At 48.9% G+C, this 18,004-nt stretch overlaps 1 protein-coding gene across 3 annotated transcripts in view; it reads right to left on the bottom strand.

The window, feature by feature from the left end:
• The window catches only part of SIM2 (SIM bHLH transcription factor 2), a 53,169-nt gene that overhangs the window by 18,000 nt on the left and 17,165 nt on the right, over positions 1–18,004 (bottom strand). For all 3 annotated transcript variants that reach the window (XM_070796784.1, XM_070796781.1, XM_070796783.1), the window contains exons 4-7: positions 15,899–16,007; positions 12,153–12,238; positions 8,452–8,651; positions 1,534–1,640 (exon numbers count right to left, since the gene is read on the bottom strand). In XM_070796784.1, coding sequence (XP_070652885.1) covers positions 1,534–1,640; positions 8,452–8,651; positions 12,153–12,238; positions 15,899–16,007 — 502 coding nt within the window. The remainder of the gene's footprint in view (positions 1–1,533; positions 1,641–8,451; positions 8,652–12,152; positions 12,239–15,898; positions 16,008–18,004) is intronic.

Raw genomic sequence — 18,004 nt, 5'->3', positions numbered from 1 at the left:
TCGGATATCCCGACAATGGTCAGTGGGGCGGTGTGGAGGTGTGAACGCTCCCCTTTGGTCCCCTGTCCCCAGCTGTCCTCCCTTCTAGACTGCTTCGTGGTGCACACTGTCTTCCACGTCCCAGTCCACTCTCCTTGCTCCAGAGCACATACTCCCCACTGCTCCCCTCTACTGCCTGCCCGTACAGGCCCTCAAAGATCTCACTCTGTAATGGACACTTCCCACCCTGTTTGCACAAGGAAGCCATCTGGCTCCTGAATCAGTGACTCCGACCTAAAAACCCATCCCAATATTAGGCAGCTGCTTCCTACCAAGCCGGGCTTTAAGAAGGTCAGGGGTGTTTATACGAGAGCATGATTGGCCATTTGTACTAAAATAAAGAAAAGCCTGCTCACAGTTCCGTGTCTCTGAGCAGGTAGAGTTCTTTCCACGTGACTTAACGACGAACAGGAAGAAGCGACGGGTCTGCCCAGCCAATGTCCCGGTCATCACGCGTCTCTGCCCTGAGTGACTCAGGACAAAAGAACAGCGACACCCTAGCATTTGCCGGGCTGACCAGGTCCCAGTTGTCACCAAATGGCCAGGCAGCCCCTAGACCCACCGTCCACCTCCGGCCCACCCCAGCAACCTGTCCTCTGACACCTCTCAGTCCTCCTCACACAGCAAGAAACAGGATGTGCCATTGGGGCCGTGTCACAGCATCTCTGGCTTCCCCAGCCCTCTTCACCCCCACGAACAAGCACCTCTGAACCGGCCATCAGCGTGGCAGGGCTAGACACTGGGGGGATAAGGTATTCTACTCCATCCCAGTTATCTGCTGCCTCAATTTGGATTCTAGAAAAGAAAGCGATACTTGTCTAGACATTTAAGTGAATAGCGCCCCCACCCTCCCATTGTATGGTCCCCAAACCGCCTCCATTTGCAAATGAAGTACTGTTTATTTTCTCTTTCCATATGAATTTCTCCCATCCTAGGAACCTGTGGTCTCCCTGAGCTTCCCAGCCATTGGAGACCAAATTCGCTGGATTCAGCACCCAGCTCTGCCCCCTCTTTGCTGTGTGACCATGGGCAACCTCTCTGAACCTCAATGTTCTCAACAGTAAAAGGAGGATCACGCACATAAGAACCTCCCTCACTGGCTTGGTAACGTATTTAATCCCTTAAACTAGAGCTGGATGGTAGTAAGTTCCCTGTAAGTGATCAGTTCTGCTTTGGTTGTTATCCATAACTGGCATCCAGATGGCCATCCAGAGCAATTGAGGTTCCACATCCATACTCCAGCAGCCATCCCACACCTGCCAGGGATTCCTTAGATGTTTGAGAGCTGACAAGGGGCTGTGCTGAAATCCAGGGCTGCCCAGAGACAGATCTGAGGCCTCAGATCCGTGTGTACGGGATGGGGAGTCACTGCAGCAAACCAGGGCACCTTCCGGACTCTGTGGCGCCCCCTCCTGGCTGCCCGGGTACCGTCCCCACTGTGTGGCGCCCCTTCCCAGCTGCCAGGGCTCCCGGCCAGGGTGACGTGGTACTCACGGAGGTGGTGCGCGTAGCGGAGGTGGAAGACGTCACAGCCGTGCACGTGATGGTACAGGGTCTTCTCAATCAGGTCCTGAGGCTCGTACCCGGTCAGCTCCGTCACCCTAGGGGAGGACGGCAGCTCCCGATGAGTTATACAGCCCTGAGATTGCCTTTCATTTACACTAATGTCAGTTTTGCCAACCAATCATTTGAAACGGCTTGGTGAAGTTGTTGATGTTGGAAACTAAGTATGATCTTCTTTACAGGAAGGAAGTCTATGAACTCCAGCCTGCTGCAGGATGCCACACTCTTCATGAGCAGGAATGTCCTTCTGAAACTACTAGTTAGAAGAAGGTTTGGGGGCTTTGCTGGTGGCTCAGTGGATAGGAATCTGCCTGCCAAGGTAGGAGACATGGGTTCAATCCCTGGTCCCATGTGGGAAGGTCCCACATGTCTCTGAGGAACTAAGCCTGTGCACCACAACTGTTGAGCCTGTGCACTAGAGTTTGAGAGCCGCAAGGACTGAAGCCTGCATGCCTGGAGCCCAAGCCTGTGCACCACAATGAAGACCAGCTCCCACCTGCCACAATGAGAGAAAAGCCCATGCAGCAACAAAGACCCAGAGCAGACAAAAATAAAAATAAATAAAATTATAAAAAAGGAGTTATTTTCTGAAATCTGTAGAATATTTAAGAGTTTCAATAACAGTCTTAAGCAAGCAACTGCAGGAGGTGCTAAAAAAAAAAAAAAAGATTTGGAATGACTTAAAACTGTATCAAAACTCAGCAGTGGCCACAGGACTGGAAAAGGTCAGTTTTCATTCTAATCCCAAAGAAAGGCAATGCCAAAGAATGCTCAAACTACTGCACAATTGCACTCATCTCACACGCTAGCAAAGTAACGATCAGAATTCTCCAAGCCAGGCTTCAGCAATACGTGAACTGTGAACTTCCAGATGTTCAAGCTGGTTTTAGAAAAGGCAGAGGAACCAGAGATCAAATTGCCAACATCATCGAAATTGCTGGGTCATCGAAAAAGCAAGAGAATTCCAGAAAAACATCTATTTCTGCTTTACTGACTATGCCAAAGCCTTTGTGTGGATCACAACAAACTGTGGAAAATTCTGAAAGATATGGGAATACCAGACCACCTGATCTGCCTCTTGAGAAACCTGTATGCAGGTTAGGAAGCAACAGTTAGAACTGGACATGGAACAACAGACTGGTTCCAAATAGGAAAAGGAGTACGTCAAGGCTGCATATTGTCACCCTGCTTATTTAACTTATATGCAGAGTACATCATGAGAAACGCTGGGCTGGAAGAAGCACAAGCTGGAATCAAGATTGCTGGGAGAAATATCAATAACCTCAGATATGCAGATGACACCACCCTTATGGCAGAAAGTGAAGAGGAACTAAAGAGCCTCTTGATGAAAGTCAAAGTGGAGAGTGAAAAAGTTGACTTAAAGCTCAACATTCGGAAAACGAAGATCATGGCATCTGGTCCCATCACTTCATGGCAAATAGAAGCAGGAACAGTGGAAACAGTGTCAGACTTTATTTTTCTGGGCTCCAAAATCACTGCAGATGGTGACTGCAGCCATGAAATTAAAAGACGCTTACTCCTTGGAAGAAAAGTTATGACCAACCTAGATAGCATATTGAAAAGCAGAGACATTACTTTGCCAACAAAGGTTCGTCTAGTCAAGGCTATGGTTTTTCCTGTGGTCATGTATGGATGTGAGAGTTGGACTGTGAAGAAGGCTGAGTGCCGAAGAATTGATGCTTTTGAACTGTGGTGTTGGAGAAGACTCTTGAGAGTCCCTTGGACTGCAAGGAGATCCAACCAGTCCATTCTGAAGGTGATCAGCCCTGGGATTTCTTTGGAAGGAATGATGCTAAAGCTGAAGCTCTAGTACTCTGGCCACCTCATGCGAAGTGTTGACTCATTGGAAAAGTCTGATGCTGGGAGGGATTGGGGGCAGGAGGAGAAGGGGATGACAGAGGATGAGATGGCTGGATGGCATCACTGACTCGATGGACATGAGTTTGAGTGAACTCTGGGAGTTGGTGATGGACAGGGAGGCCTGGTGTGCTGTGATTCATGGGGTCCCAAAGAGTCGGACACGACTGAGCGACTGAACTGAACTGAAGACTGTATCCGTTTTCAGAGTAAAGCTTATCAGAGGATGTTTAACAGTGAACTTGTTGGTACTTCCCTCATGGTCCAGTGGCTAACCACTGCACTCCCAAATGCAAGGAGCCTGGGTTCCATCCGGGGTCAGGGAACTAGATCCCACGTGCCACAACTAAGACCTGGTGCAGCCAAATGGATAAATACATTAATAAATAAATATATATATATTTTTTTAAAAAAGAGTGAACTTGTTACTAATATCAGGAGAAGCTGCCAAGGTGAGAAAATGTCCTCTCGCTAGGGCTTTTGGGAAAGAGAACGTTTTAAAAATTACTGTGAATCCTTTAAAAATCCTTGTAGTTAAAATATGCACAACATAAAATCTACCATTTTAACCATATTAAAGGGTACAATTCACAATGACCATCACCACTTCCACTTCCAGAACTTTTCACCACCCAGAACAGAAACTGTATCCATTAAACAACGATTCCCCCCTTCCCCTCCCCAAGTCCCTGGCAATTTCTCTTCTACTTTCTATCTCTGTGTATTTGTCTACTCTAGAAATTTCATCTAAGAGGAGGGATATAATATTTGACCTTTTGCTTCTGGCTTCTTTTTCACTTAACATGCTTTCACGGTTCATTCCTGCCATAGCATCTATCAGAATGTCATTCCTTTTAATGGTTGTGTAACATTCTACTTTATGTAGACACTACATTTTGTTTATCCTTTCACCTAATGATGGACACTTGGGTTGATTTCACATCTCGCCTATTGCATGTGCAAACCTGTAACCCTCCCGTCCACACTGGACAGTTAACTGGCACAGCTGGTCTCAGGGTGATAATGCTATGATGGGGTGATTCCGATGGATGAGATATGGGGAATAATGGAGACACTGAGGCCTCTTTATCAATGGAGGACTGTCTTAGAGCCCCCAGAAATAGTAAAACAATATCCCAAACTGTTGTGACTGAAAGCAAGCCTTAAGCTCACTGTGGACATGAAAACACTCTCCTGGTGCTTATACGCCCCTACTTTGTTCTTATTTTCATTAAGCCTCAGGCATACTGATTTCCCACTTTAGCTCTTTGAAGAAGAGTAGTTCCCAGCTCCCACGATGGCATCATCACTAGCACATGGATCGCTCCACTCGCAGGTAAGAACTGCATGTGGCTGTGATATTGACTCCCAGGCCTTGGGCAACTGTGTTGGGAACCACGTCCCAGGAGGAGGTGGCCCCAACATCTTGGTGACAGATATTCAAGAACAGATGAAAGAAGGGGACGAGAGGAGATTCCAAGGGCGGTGAGGCCACGGGGAGAAGTAAGTGGGGACTGAGGGTGGCACGGACTGGGGGCCCTGCTGGCCCGGATCTGAAACGCTAGTTGTAAATTAAATGGGGAAATTTGACCTCACTTTCATTCCCTAACCCGCTCCCCTTTCTGTTGAGCTCTGCATGGGCTTCGGGTCGTAAATCTCTGTGAGCCTCATATTTCCCTGGAATCATTCACTATTTGGTGTACACATTTCCATGGTGTTCCTCCAGGGCAGGAAGGAGATGGGGCTCGAGGTGGGTAGAAAGGGAATTTGCACAGGCCAGAGCCTCTCAGGGCCCGGGGGACCTGTCCGAGGGCCACCTAGAACTTCAGGCCCCACCGGAGTCTGCCTCTGTGTGGCAGGAAAATTGAGACGTCTGGCTCCCCCCCACCCAAGAAGAAAACCAGGCATCTCTAGCGTGTGGGGATGAAAGAGGATTCCCAGACCCGTTAGACGTAAAGTTTCAGAACAACGGTCCCGAACGTGTAAATGAATCAGAAACACATGTATTAAGTTTCTCATCAAAGTACACACTGGCTTTAAAAAATTAAAGGGAAGGGAAGGCTTTGGCAGCATGCCTTCTTGGTTTTTTCCAACCCTCTAGTGTCTGAAGACCTGTCAGGGGGATTTGCCAAACCCCAAACATCGTCGGGTTCACCCATCCTTAGCAAAAGCACCAGCTACAGTTTCAAAGTGAAATACCACAAAACCCCTATGAACCGAATTTCAGGTTTTGTCGAGTTCAGTTTTCTCTGGGATTATGCTGGGTGGGTGGGTGGGGGGCGGCTGGGCCCCCTCCAACAGGCCCACCACCCTGGCCCTTGTGACTTTAGAGCTACTGGGCTTCAGGCCAACCCCTCTCTGTGGCTTCTGGGGTTTGGATGTAGGAACTGACGTCACACCACCAGGCCATTCTGCTGCCCACCCAGCACTGGGCCGGCTCCTCTGACCCCCAGCCCAGTGGCCTTTCAACTGCTACAACCACCTGAAGGCCAGAGTGTGAAGAATTTCCCGGCAAATTTCAGACCATCTTAAGGACCTCCTGGGTGGCTGGGGTTCAGAAGCACCTCAAGGCTTTGCTAGACGTTTCCCTGTACTTGGCAAGAAGAGCTTCCTATAGAGACAGGAAGTCTTCCTTGGTATGACCCCCTTGCTTTCAACCCACTCAGGGGCCTGGCCCTCACACCCCAAAGCAGAGGAAAACTCGCATCTGAGGTCCCTTCGGGAGGAAGCCGGCCTCTGAGCTAAGGTCGCACACCCTCTTGCATAAAGCCTTCCCCTTGTCCCTCCCGTGTCAGAGCTGTGTGGATGGAACAGCTCGAGAAGACCCGAACTCTCTCCTCTGGGGAAACACCCCTCTTTCCTCTTCTAGAGAATTCACTGAGCTTCAGAGGCTTTCCCCAGGATGGCTGAAGAAAAAGTGGGAGACAAAACAAAGGAGAAACCTGTCATATTCTCCCAAATTTCTACAATAATAAACACAGCCAGTGGATTTTCTTGCAGTCCACTTTTTTTTGGTCTTTTTGGCTATGTTTTGCAGAATGCGGGGATATTAGTTTTCTAACTAGGAATCGAATCCACACCCCCTGCATTGGGAGCATGGAATCTTAATCACCGGACCACCAGGGAAGGAAGTCCCTTTTAGAAGTGGTTCCTAAGTCTAGAGAGAGCTGCTCTGTCACTGTGGGTGGTGCTGTCTACCCCACGCCTGGCTCCTCCCCTGCAGGTGCTCCCATCTTTACTGCAGGGAAACATCCCCAGGCAGCATCGGGCCGGCATCCTTCCCCCAAGGAGTTATGTTTCCTCTTTGGCTTAGAGTTTCTGGGAGCATGATGACGACTTTGTAAGGCCATGCCTTGCCATGCCTCTACCTCCGAGTGGTTCTGAGATGCATTTACGAGTAACTAAACTAATTAATGTCTTCATCTCCCATCCTTAGCCAAGTAAGTTTACTTTTATTCCATGAATGGGTAAAATGATCAAGTTTATGTTATGTATATTTTACTGCAATGTTTTAAAAGTGGAAAAAAGACTTCCCTGGTGGTCCAGTGGTTAAGAATCTGCCTGCCAATGCAGGGGACATGGGTTCGATCCCTGGTTTGGGAAGATCCCACACGTCTCAGGGCTACTAAGCCCGTGCACTACAACTGCTGTAAATTTTAACAAATCTTTTAAAAAAAGAAGTGGAAAAAAATCAATAAATCCTAGCTTCAAGACATACAGGGAAAATGTGCTATACATATGTGTATTTATAACATATATGTGCATGCCTGCTTGCTAAGTCACTTCAGTTGGGTCTGACTCTGCAACCCTATGGACTGTCACCTGCCAGGCTCCTCTGTCCATGGGATTCTCCAGATAAGAATACTACAGTGGGTTGCCATGCCCTCCTCCAGGGGATCTTCCTGATCCAGGGATCGAACCCATATCTCTTATGTCTCCTGCATGGCAGGCAGGATCTTCACCACTATTACCATATGTGCATATATACACTAGTGCCGTAAGTGTATATACATATATATTAATTTTTCTCCAAGAAAGCTCAGCTACACACACCAAAAGTCAGGAGTGGGGTCTCTGACCACTTGTTCCTGTCTGTACAGCCGAGGTATCTAAAAGGCCAGGAAGCAAGATGACTCACCTTGCAGGTATATCCGATTTTTTCCTTTTACAAACACTTCCCATCTACCATCTAGTTTCATCTTTCCTTAACAGCCCCGTGGGCAGCCGAGTGAATGAAGAAAATGGAAGCCCAGGGAGTGTCCCCCTCAGGCCTCCCCCTGCCAGCAGGCTCCCCCAGGCCGAGCAAGACAACAGGTCAGTGCCTCTGCCCCATCCACCTTCCCTCCTCTCTCTGAGAAGAGATTCTCAAATCGCTGGGCTTTGCCCAGTGGCAAACAGTCTGGGGGCTGCAGTGCCCCCTCCCCATCCACTGGAGATGGCCTCCCAGCCCAGGCCCCGAAAGCTGCCTGTGGAGCTGAGCCCACAGCTCTTCTCCAGGCGAAGGCCACCTCTCTGCCTGCTGCCCCGTCCTGTGGTGGCCGTCAGAGCCTGGCTTCCCGCCAGCTGGCGCTGGAAGGCCTCCCGCAACACACACCACTCAGAGTGGAAACTTTCTGTTTGTTTTAATGTCCTACCAACTTGACGGAGATATGAGGCAGAATCCTGACATTGCGGGCCTGCAGAAAAGGCTGTTGCCTACAACACGTACTTCCAGTTCAAACTCCAGTGAGATAATGAAAATATAAACAAAAAAACAAGTACCTATAAGCTGGAGAAGCCAGTCACTCCTGAATATTAAGGCTGATACTAATTCTTTCAATTCTTGACTTCTTTTCACTAAATCTCTTTCTAATTCGCATTCTGAGTATGGCTTCCTGCTTGTTACATTTTGGTTTAATAGTGTAGCTTCCAGGGTCCGGTTTCCACCATCAGAATCTTCCAGAACTTTGCTGCAGCAGGTGCCAGACTCACCTGGAATCCAAGAATATCAGCTTCAGGTCGAGGCTGGCCCTGAACATGAACATGTTGCTGTGCAGCTTGATCTCGGTGATGGCGCTGGGCGGCAGCGACTGGCCCACAGCCACCAGCCCCACGATCTGGTAGCACGAGTCGTACACGGACATGTCCAGCATATACTGCCTGATCTTCAGGTAGCCGCTGCAATGGATGACCTGGGAAAGAGAGGCAGGGTCAGCCTCATACCTTCCTGACTCTGGGCCTGCTTGCTTTCTGGAATGAGCTGGAATATCCCCGAGCCCAGCCTCTACTGAGCCCCGTGGCCAACATGCTGACAGATGCCTGATTCACTGCTTGGAAGAAATGAACTCTGCTTCTTTCTTAGGAGGTAATATCATAACTAAATATAAGGTTTGTCTTATGTAATTGACTATGCTTAGGTAACTCCACAAGAGGGGATTCTAATGTACTGCAAAATGGATTTAGGCATAATTAACAGGCTTCCCCTGTGGCTCAGATGGTAAAGAATCCACCTGCAATGCAGAAGACCCAGGTTTGATCCCCGGGTCAGGAAGATCTCCTGGAGAAGGAAATGGCAACTCACTCCAGTATTCTCACCTGGAGAAGGCCATGAACAGAGGAGCCTGGCAGACTACAGTCCATGGAGTTGCAGAGTCAGACACGACTGAGTGTCTAGCACTTTCACTTTAACTCAGGGCCAAGTTGCAATTAGATGGCACACAAAGACATTTTGGGAAGCTATGGTTTCTCCAATAGTTATGTCTGGATGTGAGAGTTGGACTATAAAGAAAGCTAAGCGCCAAAGAATTGATGCTTTTCAACTGTGGTGTTGGAGAAGACTCTTGGGAGTCCCTTGGACTGCAAGGAGATCCAACCAGTCCATCCTAAAGGAAATCAGTCCTGAATATTATTGGAAGGACTGATGCTGAAGCTGAAGTTCCAATACTTTGACCACCTGATGAGAACTGACTCATCGGAAAAGATCCTGATTCTGGGAAAGACTGAAGGCGGGAGGAGAAGGGGATGACAAAGAACGAGATGGTTGGATGGCATCACTGACTTGATGGACATGAGTTTGAGCAAGCTCTGGGAGTTGGTGATAGACAGGGAAGCCTGGTATACTGTAGTCCATGGGGTTGCAAAGAGTTGGATATAACTTAGCAACTGAACTGAACTTTTTGTTCCATAATGTTTATTTCAGTAATGATTCTTATGCTTATCACCCCCTGATGAGGATGAACTTAGCAACTGTTAACTTGACATTGATATCATTTGACAAACTATATCACTCCAGTAAATGAAGAATTCTTTCAGTGCAAAAAGTCCTCATTTTAAATTTTACCTTATTTATTTTTTGGAAATATTTATTTATTTGGCTGTGCTGGGTCTTAGTTGTGGAATGTCGGTTTAGTTGCCCCACAGTGTGTGAGATCTTAGTTTCCTGACCAGGAATCAAACCTGCATCTCCTGTCCTGGAAGATGGATTCTTAACTACTGGACCATCAAGGAAGTCCCTATTTACCTTATTTATAATTTAAGATTTTATCTACTGGTAATAAGCAAAAAAAGATGGTTGTTTCTTGGAAGAAAAGCTATGATAAACCTAGGCAGCATATTAAAAACCAGAGACACCACTTTGCTGACAAAGGTCCATATAGTCAAAGCTATAGTTTTTCCAGTAGTCATGTAGGGACTTCCCTGGTGGCTCAGATGGTAAAGCGTCTGTCTACAATGTGGGAGACCCAGGTTCGACCCCTGGGTTGGGAAGATCCCTTGGAGAAGGAAATGGCAATCCACTCCAGTACTATTGCCTGGAAAATCCCATGGACAGAGGAGCCTGGTAGGCTACAGTCCATGGGGTTGCAAAGAGTTGGACACAACTGAGCGACTTCAAGTTCACGTACATGTAGGGATGTGAGAGTTGGATCATAAAGAAGGTTGAGTGCCAAGAATTGATGCTTCAGAACTGTGGTGCTGGAGAAGACTCTTGAGAGTCCCTTGGACAGCAAGGAGATCAAACCAGTCAATCCGAAAGGAAATCAACACCAAGTATTCACTGGAAGGACTGATACTGAAGCTGAAGTTCCAATACTTTGGGCACCTGATGCGAACAGTCAAGTCACTGGAAAAGACTCTGATGCTTGGAAAGATAGAGGGCAGGAGGAGAAGGGTGTGACAGAGGAAGACGGTCGGATGGCATCACCAACTCAATGGACATGAGTTTGAGCAAACTTCGGGAGATAATGAAGGACAGGGAAGCCTGGCGTGCTGCAGTCCATGGGGTCACAGAGAGTCAGACATGACTGAGCGACTGCACAACAACAACAATAAGCAAAAATTCAGAGTGGCTATAGAGAAACCCTTCTATTAACATCTGATCTAGCCAAGAACCGTATACAAGCAAGTGTTTGTAGAGTTGCAGATGTCAAACTGAAACATGCGCACAGCTTTAAACCTCAATATTGGAAGCATTTACGTAAGTTACAGTCAGTAAAATCTTGAAAGGCTCAAGATCATCCTAACAGTAGTGATGAGCAGCTAAAATATTCTCTTTTCAAAAACTTTCCTCCAGTATTCCCAAATGCACTCAGTCTTTGGATCTGGAACAAACCTTACCCATGAAACCTATTCTCCCATTTTACTGATGAGGAAATTGAGGACAAGGTGGGTGATGGGTTTTACTTAAGATGAGCCAGTCGGATGGGTAAGAAGAGTCAGAAACAACTCAGGACCCAAGTCTCCAGAAGAATAGCTACTATGTGTAGGGCAGTGCTGGAGGCTCCCATCTCTGAGGCTGGGGTGCTGGGACAGCAGATATGAAACTCATTGCCCAGATTATGAAATAAGCTTGAGGTGAAGGTCAAAGGGAGGAGCTAGGAGTGAGGCTCAAAGGAGGGGGCTGAGGAGAGGCTGGGGAAAGGCAGACCCTGGGATGGAGAGGAAGGGAGAAGGGTATTCCAGAAAGAGAGGACAAAGGCACAAAACCATCCCCTCTCTTTTCACTTCACCCCTCCCTCCTTTTATACAAATTCTCCTGCAAAAAGGCTCCTTTCTGAAGGGATAGTTAGGGCGTTTGGGATGACATGTACACACTGCCATATTTAAAATGGATAATCAATAAGGTCCTACTGTACAACACAGGGAATTCTGCTCAACGTCATGTGGCAGCCTGGATGGGAGGGGAATCTGGGGGAGAAGGGATACATGTATACGAATGGCTGAATCAATTCACTGGTTCACCTGAAACTATCTTAACATTGTTAACTGGCTACACCCCGATACAAAGTGAAAAACCTGAAAAAATAAAAAGGCTCCTGTCCACCTTTCGCTCCAGAGTGATGGGCTTAGGATCCTTTTCTCTGCGGCAGGACAAAGTCTAGATGTGGCTACTCTAGAGGGACTGCCCTGTGTGCAGAGTAGAACCTGCAGGTGCCAAAGCCAAATATTACCCTTAGCTCCATGTATTCCTGGTCTCAGACAATGCAATCCAGCCTGCCTGGGATGTCCTTGTAAAACGCCAGCTTTCGCATTTGCTACGAGTAGTGTCCCTAGAAAGTTCTACATTAGGCGGTATAGAACGCTTAGGTCCCCCCACCTGCCTGTCTGCAGATATTCCTGAATGTGAAGCAAAACACAAAGCACAGTGAAGACCCTCCACCGCCCCCTCTCTACCTGTGAGCCCCGAGGCTGGGTACCTTGTATCCACTGCATGTCAAGCCAGCGTTTCTTTTCGCCAAGACACACTTCATTCGAAGAAAGAATGACCTCTCGATCTCATACTCTGAAAGCAGGCAGGAGGTTAGGTTGGCAAACTGTCCCACAATGTTTTCCCTGACTTCATCCCCAGGCTCTCAATAAACCCTCAGGGCCGGATCCAGCATCTAGAGTCCTCCGCTCAGGGCCGCCCAGACCCCCAGCCAGAGCACTTTTGCTGGTGACCAGGAAAAGTCCCTTGGACTGCAAGGAGATCCAACCAGTCCATTCTAATGGAGATCAGTCCTGGATGTTCTGTGGAAGGAATGATGCTAAAGCTGAAACTCCAGTACTTTGGCCACCTCATGCGAAGAGTTGACTCATTGGAAAAGACTCTGATGCTGGGAGGGATTGGAGGCAGGAGGAAAAGGGGATGACAGAGGATGAGATGGCTGGATGGCATCACCGACTCAATGGACATGAGCCTAAGTGAACTCTGGGAGTTGGTGATAGACAAGGAGGCCTGGCATGCTGTGACTCATGCGGTCGCAAAGAGTCGGACACGACTGAGCGACTGAACTGAACTGAGGCCCTGGTTGGTGGCTCAGAAGGTAAAGAATCCACCTGCAATGCGGGAGAACCAGGTTCAATCCCTGGGTTGGGAGGATCCCTTGGAGAAGGGATCCTGCCTGGAGAATTCCATGGACAGAGGAACCTGGCAGGTTACACAGTCCATGGGGTCGTAAACAGTCGGACAGGACTGAGAGACTAACACTTTCACTTTCAGGCCTCCAGTGGGTTGAGGAGACTAGCCTGGCCCTGTGTGGCTTCCATGTGCTCCGGAAACATGGCCATCCCAAGAACCTCGGAAACACCAGCCTGGGGCCAAGGTGAGAACCTCTGTGTAGGGACCCTGCCCAGCTCAACCTGCCTGTGGTCCCTGTGGCAGCCATGGAGAGGCCTGGTGCCCAGAGAATTGCCTTGGCCAGCCCCGGGCTGGTGCTGTGCCTGCCTGGTAGCTTAGAAGCATCTGACTTCCCGCATCTGACCAGGACTCAGAAGTGCAGGCTTTTCTTTGGCAGAGGGAGCCAGCCCCAGGGTGCCTCCCACCAGTGTGCCCATGACCATGGGCACCAGGACTGCCCAGCCACATGGGACTGGGCACACGGCCCAGTGAACCCACTGGGCCTGATCAAAGCGTTCTCCCTGAGTTACCGCACTGGGTGGACCCCGCTCCCCACCCACTCCTTCTCTGGCTGCCCAAGCCTTTCCTTCATTCCCTTCCAAGCCCTCACACACAAATCTCCACCTTACTATTACAAATGCAGACATCCCCCCAAGAAAACGGGCTTCCCATGTGGCTCAGTGGCAAAGAATCCACCTGCCAACGCAGGAGACGTGGGTTCAATCCCTGCGTTGGGAAGATCTCTTGGAGAAGGAAATGGCTACCCACTCTAGGATTCTTGCCTGGGAAATCCCATGGATGCAGGAGCCTGGCAGGCTACAGTCCATGGGGGTCTCACAGTCGGAGACGACTGAGGTGACTAAACAACCTGAGGAAACACCCTCCGCCTTACTGAGCGGACATCAGCTCTCTGGGCACGGACGGTAGAGCGTCCTCGCCCCGGGTGAGAGCGAGGTCAGTCCACTCTAAATAAACAGCCATTTGGTGGTGGTTAATAAATTAATTTTTAAAGAAAGGTCACCACGGGGAATGGAATGCCTTGTGCCCCTCCCAGTCGCCTCAGAGGCCCCGACTCCCCCAGTGGGTGGGGCTTTCACGTTTACCCATAATTCCTCCGCCCAGGCTGGGGCCGGGGAGCTTCCCTTTAACATGGCGGCCAGTCTGCCACGTTTCCATGCTCAGGTCTAAAAAACATCACCCCCGGAAATTATACAGTTTGGGGGAGAGCCCCACGTCTCACACCATTACCATAAAACAATGAGGTCAGTTCAGACCCCCAAAAATAACTCTGAAGATGAGAAATCGGGGAGAAAACTAACCGCTTGTGAACCTCAAAGCCTGAACACTCGATTGGCTGTGGAAATGAGTCCCACACAGACCCCACCTCTCCCAGACCCCCTCCTACTGTGTTGTTGGCTCACCTCAGACGTGAACCCCACGGGGAAACTGGATGTGTCTCGCCATAATCCCAACTCTCATTTACTGTCATTGTCCAAACACTTTTTAAAGGCATGGAAGGTAAAATGAAACCAGAGCTAATAGCGGAAAGCCCACTCCCCTGCAATCAACTCACTGTAATTTTTAAAACAATAACACATCCAATATCTTGTAAAAGCCTGTTGTGAAAAAGAATCTGACAAAGAATATATATAAAAGCATTATCACTTTGCTGTCACCTGAAACTTAACATTGTGAGCCCCTATACTTCAATTAAAACAAACACACACAACATAACGTTCTGAGGGATTCTCTTAAGATTCCAGCGGTCATTGTCCAACTTTAAACAACCGCACAGGGAAAGCACTGGATTCAGCAGCAGCGTGCTCTTCTAGCTCTCATTTTGTTAGAAATTACTTCTTTAGAGTTGTATTCCTGTTCATTTATGCAGCCAGACCATTTCCAAGGACTTAAGCACCAGAGGTCACAGCTACAATTAAGGCCCCATCTCATCTCAGAAACCAGCTTACCAGTGTCCATGCTTGGTGGACTCATGGTGACTATTTCTGGGGCTAAAACAGGAGGGCCGCAGAGCTGGATCTGCAAGCGGTTTTAAAACTGAGAGTGCTGGTCTGTGTTCTCTCCTAGCCTTAGAAGGACCCATCCCAGGAAGAAGCAGTAAGAATGGAATCCATTTTCTTTCCCCCTGTAGCTGGCTACCCCATTCTCATCACATTTGACACTTCTTCTTTGGCATTTTATCTCACTGTGGAATTTTGGCCGAGTTGGAATTCCATAGCCCAAAGCAGACAAGTGACATATTGGTCAGCATACTGGTTGATCTCATTGGACCATGGGAAGGAATTACAAGGCCAGGGCCCTTGTATTAAGTCTTTCTGTGTCTTCCTAGCACGTGTAGCAGTTGTAAATTAAGGAGTCTTTTGTGTGAAGACTGGTTCCACATTGTCCATGGAACAGCCATGCCACATCTAGTCTAAGGGTGCTTATCACAGTGGGCTATAAATGTGCTACTTTATTAACACATAAAATAACAAGATCCCGCAACAGAATCACAACTCCTGCAATTTCAAAGCAGTGGTGAGCATAACCAATATGTTTAAATACCTGCAACAACTATAACATGAAGTGAAAATACCTGTGATTTCTGTTGTAGTCAAAGCCACAGGTATTAGTGATAGTAAGATGGCTTGCTGTCTACAGTCTACAGGCAAAGGAAACGCTAGGTCTCAACTAAATAGGGAATAGATGTACTTATCTCATGCAATTTCATGGTCTCCCCTAGTTTTATCCTCAGACCCTGTGGTTAAGAAGCCCAGATCTAGACCTGGGTTGTTGGCTTTCTAAACCAGGAGCACCTTAGGGGGGAAGGTTTGGACCACTGTTCTCTGTCTCCTGCTCTGCACCTCTCACAGTCTCCAGCACATGAAAGGAGATCAGCAGTATTGCTTTAAAGGACAGAGGCATAAGAGCAAACCCCTATTCCGTGGACACTGCATGTTTGCTGGAGGGACCCTGGATGGGCAGTGTGGGAAACAGAGCCCTTAGGTCTTAACAAAGAGCATCGTCTGGAGTTCATTCTGGTTTCTTTTCATCCGAAGGAAATACCTTGGAGCAAATGATGGTGAAGAGGCTGGTGGGCTGCCAGGACAGCAGTCATCTCATCATGGTCCGAAGGATGGATATACTCATAAATGCTGTTGCCCGTGAGCTCCACCTGCCATGGAAAGGAAAGGGGGAAGGGTCAGGAATCTTCTCTAGGACTTTGGGGAGGTGGGGAGAGAGGAGGTGAAGTTGTATCACAGGTGTGCACCCTCCAGGGGGAAGCAGGACCTTGTTCTCAGCTTACAACCCACGCCCTCCCCACCCCCGACCCCGACAGAAACGTTTGCCTTTTTTCAGTCAGCACTCAACTGTCTCCCAAAAGGGCCAGGAGAGTCCCAAGCAGGAGGAAGTAGAATGAAGGATGGAAAAGGTGCACCATGGATCGAGGGACCCTCCCAGTCTGGGCAGCATCCTTCACACGGGAGGTACCTTAAATCAGACTGAAGGGGCTTCCCTGGTGGTGCAGAGGTTAAGAAACTGTTTGCCAATGCGGGGGACACAGCTTTGATCCCTGGTCTGGGAATATCCCACATGCCTCAGAGCAACTAAGCCCACGACTACTGAGCGGGTGCTCTGGAGCCTGTTCTCCACAGGAAGAGAAGCTACTGCAGCAAGAAGCCTGCACATAAAAATGAAGACCCAGCACAGCCAGAAATAAAATAAAATAAGTAAAATAAATAAATAAATCTTGGGAAAAAAAAAAAAGAAACATCAGACCGGAGCCACGCACATCCTTGACCTGCTGCCCTCGGGAATAGGTAGCCAGGAGACGCCCAGAGCAGACAGCTCCTGACCTCAGGGGCTGAGAGGAGAAACCTGGGGGCTCCCTTTGATTAAGGACAACTCTCCCCAACAGGGTCCTTCCCCTGGGACCACCGCCAGGCCTCCTTCACATGGCCAGAAATGCGTCTGATCCAGGATCACTGTGTTAACCCCATGGTTCCCACTTGTGGGTGCTGCTGGTTGGCTGAGTGACCTCTGGGAGGGGGTGGACCACTCCAGTGAGCCACGTGACCTGAGGGCTGCTCCCCTGATATTCACACACCACCTACTTCCAGACACACCCCAGGGAGGAGCCCACGCAGGCCTGGAGGCCATGTCCCTGCTGGATCAGACTCGGCTTTTTGCATTTAGGCATGGGCCTCCCCAGGAAAGTACCACAGTCACTGTCTTTCCACAGAGGTCCCTGTAGATGACTCACAGATCCTAACCTTGAGAACTTCTGGATTGTTCTCCCGAACACAAGTGTCACGATAGGGGATGACAGAGATCCTCAGGACCTGGGCCCGCTCTCCCATCGGAAGATGGGCCGTAATATAGAATGTTCCAAAAGCTACCACCTTTTGGAGCAGTGGTGGCGGATCCTCTTTCAGAGATTGACAGTGCAGGCCAGGTTAGCGAATCAACGCACCTGGTATCTATCGGTCAGGGCCCCTGGGGCGGTGGTGGTATTTCTACTACAGCCAGTGGGAGCCCCACAGCCCAGTGCGGGAAGACGCAGAGAGGTGAGGAACTAACTGCCTTTGGGTGGCACAGAACCTTAGGTGGGTCTGAGGAACCTTCTCGGCCCTGCCCCCAGGGGAGAGGGCGCCATCTGAGAGCAAAGGCAGGCCTGTCCCAACCACCCCTTCGTGGCTGTTCTTAATCAGAGCAGAGACCTTCTGAAAAGGGGAGCCCCGACGGCGCCCCCTTGTGCAGCCCCAGCAAGTGGTTTAAAGGAGAGGTTCTCCCGGGAGCTACCGTTCCAAACCAGGGTAAAGGCCATCATCAAACTAGGGGGGCACCAGAGAGGGGAAGGGGTTCAACCGACTCTTCCCACCCACTTTCTCCAACGTGTTGAGATGTTTAAGAGTTGTCTTTTTATTCATAACAAATTATGTTTCTGGTCCGCTAAGTAATCTTGGTCCCTAAAAAAATGGTTTTCTCAGTTCTACTTTCTGTATTATTCATGGAATGTTTTCCCCAGCATTATAAAGACCAATAGAGAGAATCTGCTAACAGAAAGCCTCCCTCTCTACCTCCCCAACCTGGCACTTTCCTGATGACCCAAATGGATATTTGCCTATGTAGAAAGTTACTCTGTCAGGGCCTTCCCTGGTGGTCCAGCGG

The sequence above is a fragment of the Bos indicus genome, chromosome 1 (assembly GCF_029378745.1).
Source record: "Bos indicus isolate NIAB-ARS_2022 breed Sahiwal x Tharparkar chromosome 1, NIAB-ARS_B.indTharparkar_mat_pri_1.0, whole genome shotgun sequence".
In the NCBI taxonomy this organism is placed as follows: domain Eukaryota; kingdom Metazoa; phylum Chordata; class Mammalia; order Artiodactyla; family Bovidae; genus Bos; species Bos indicus.
This window is presented reverse-complemented; position numbering and strand designations above follow the sequence as displayed.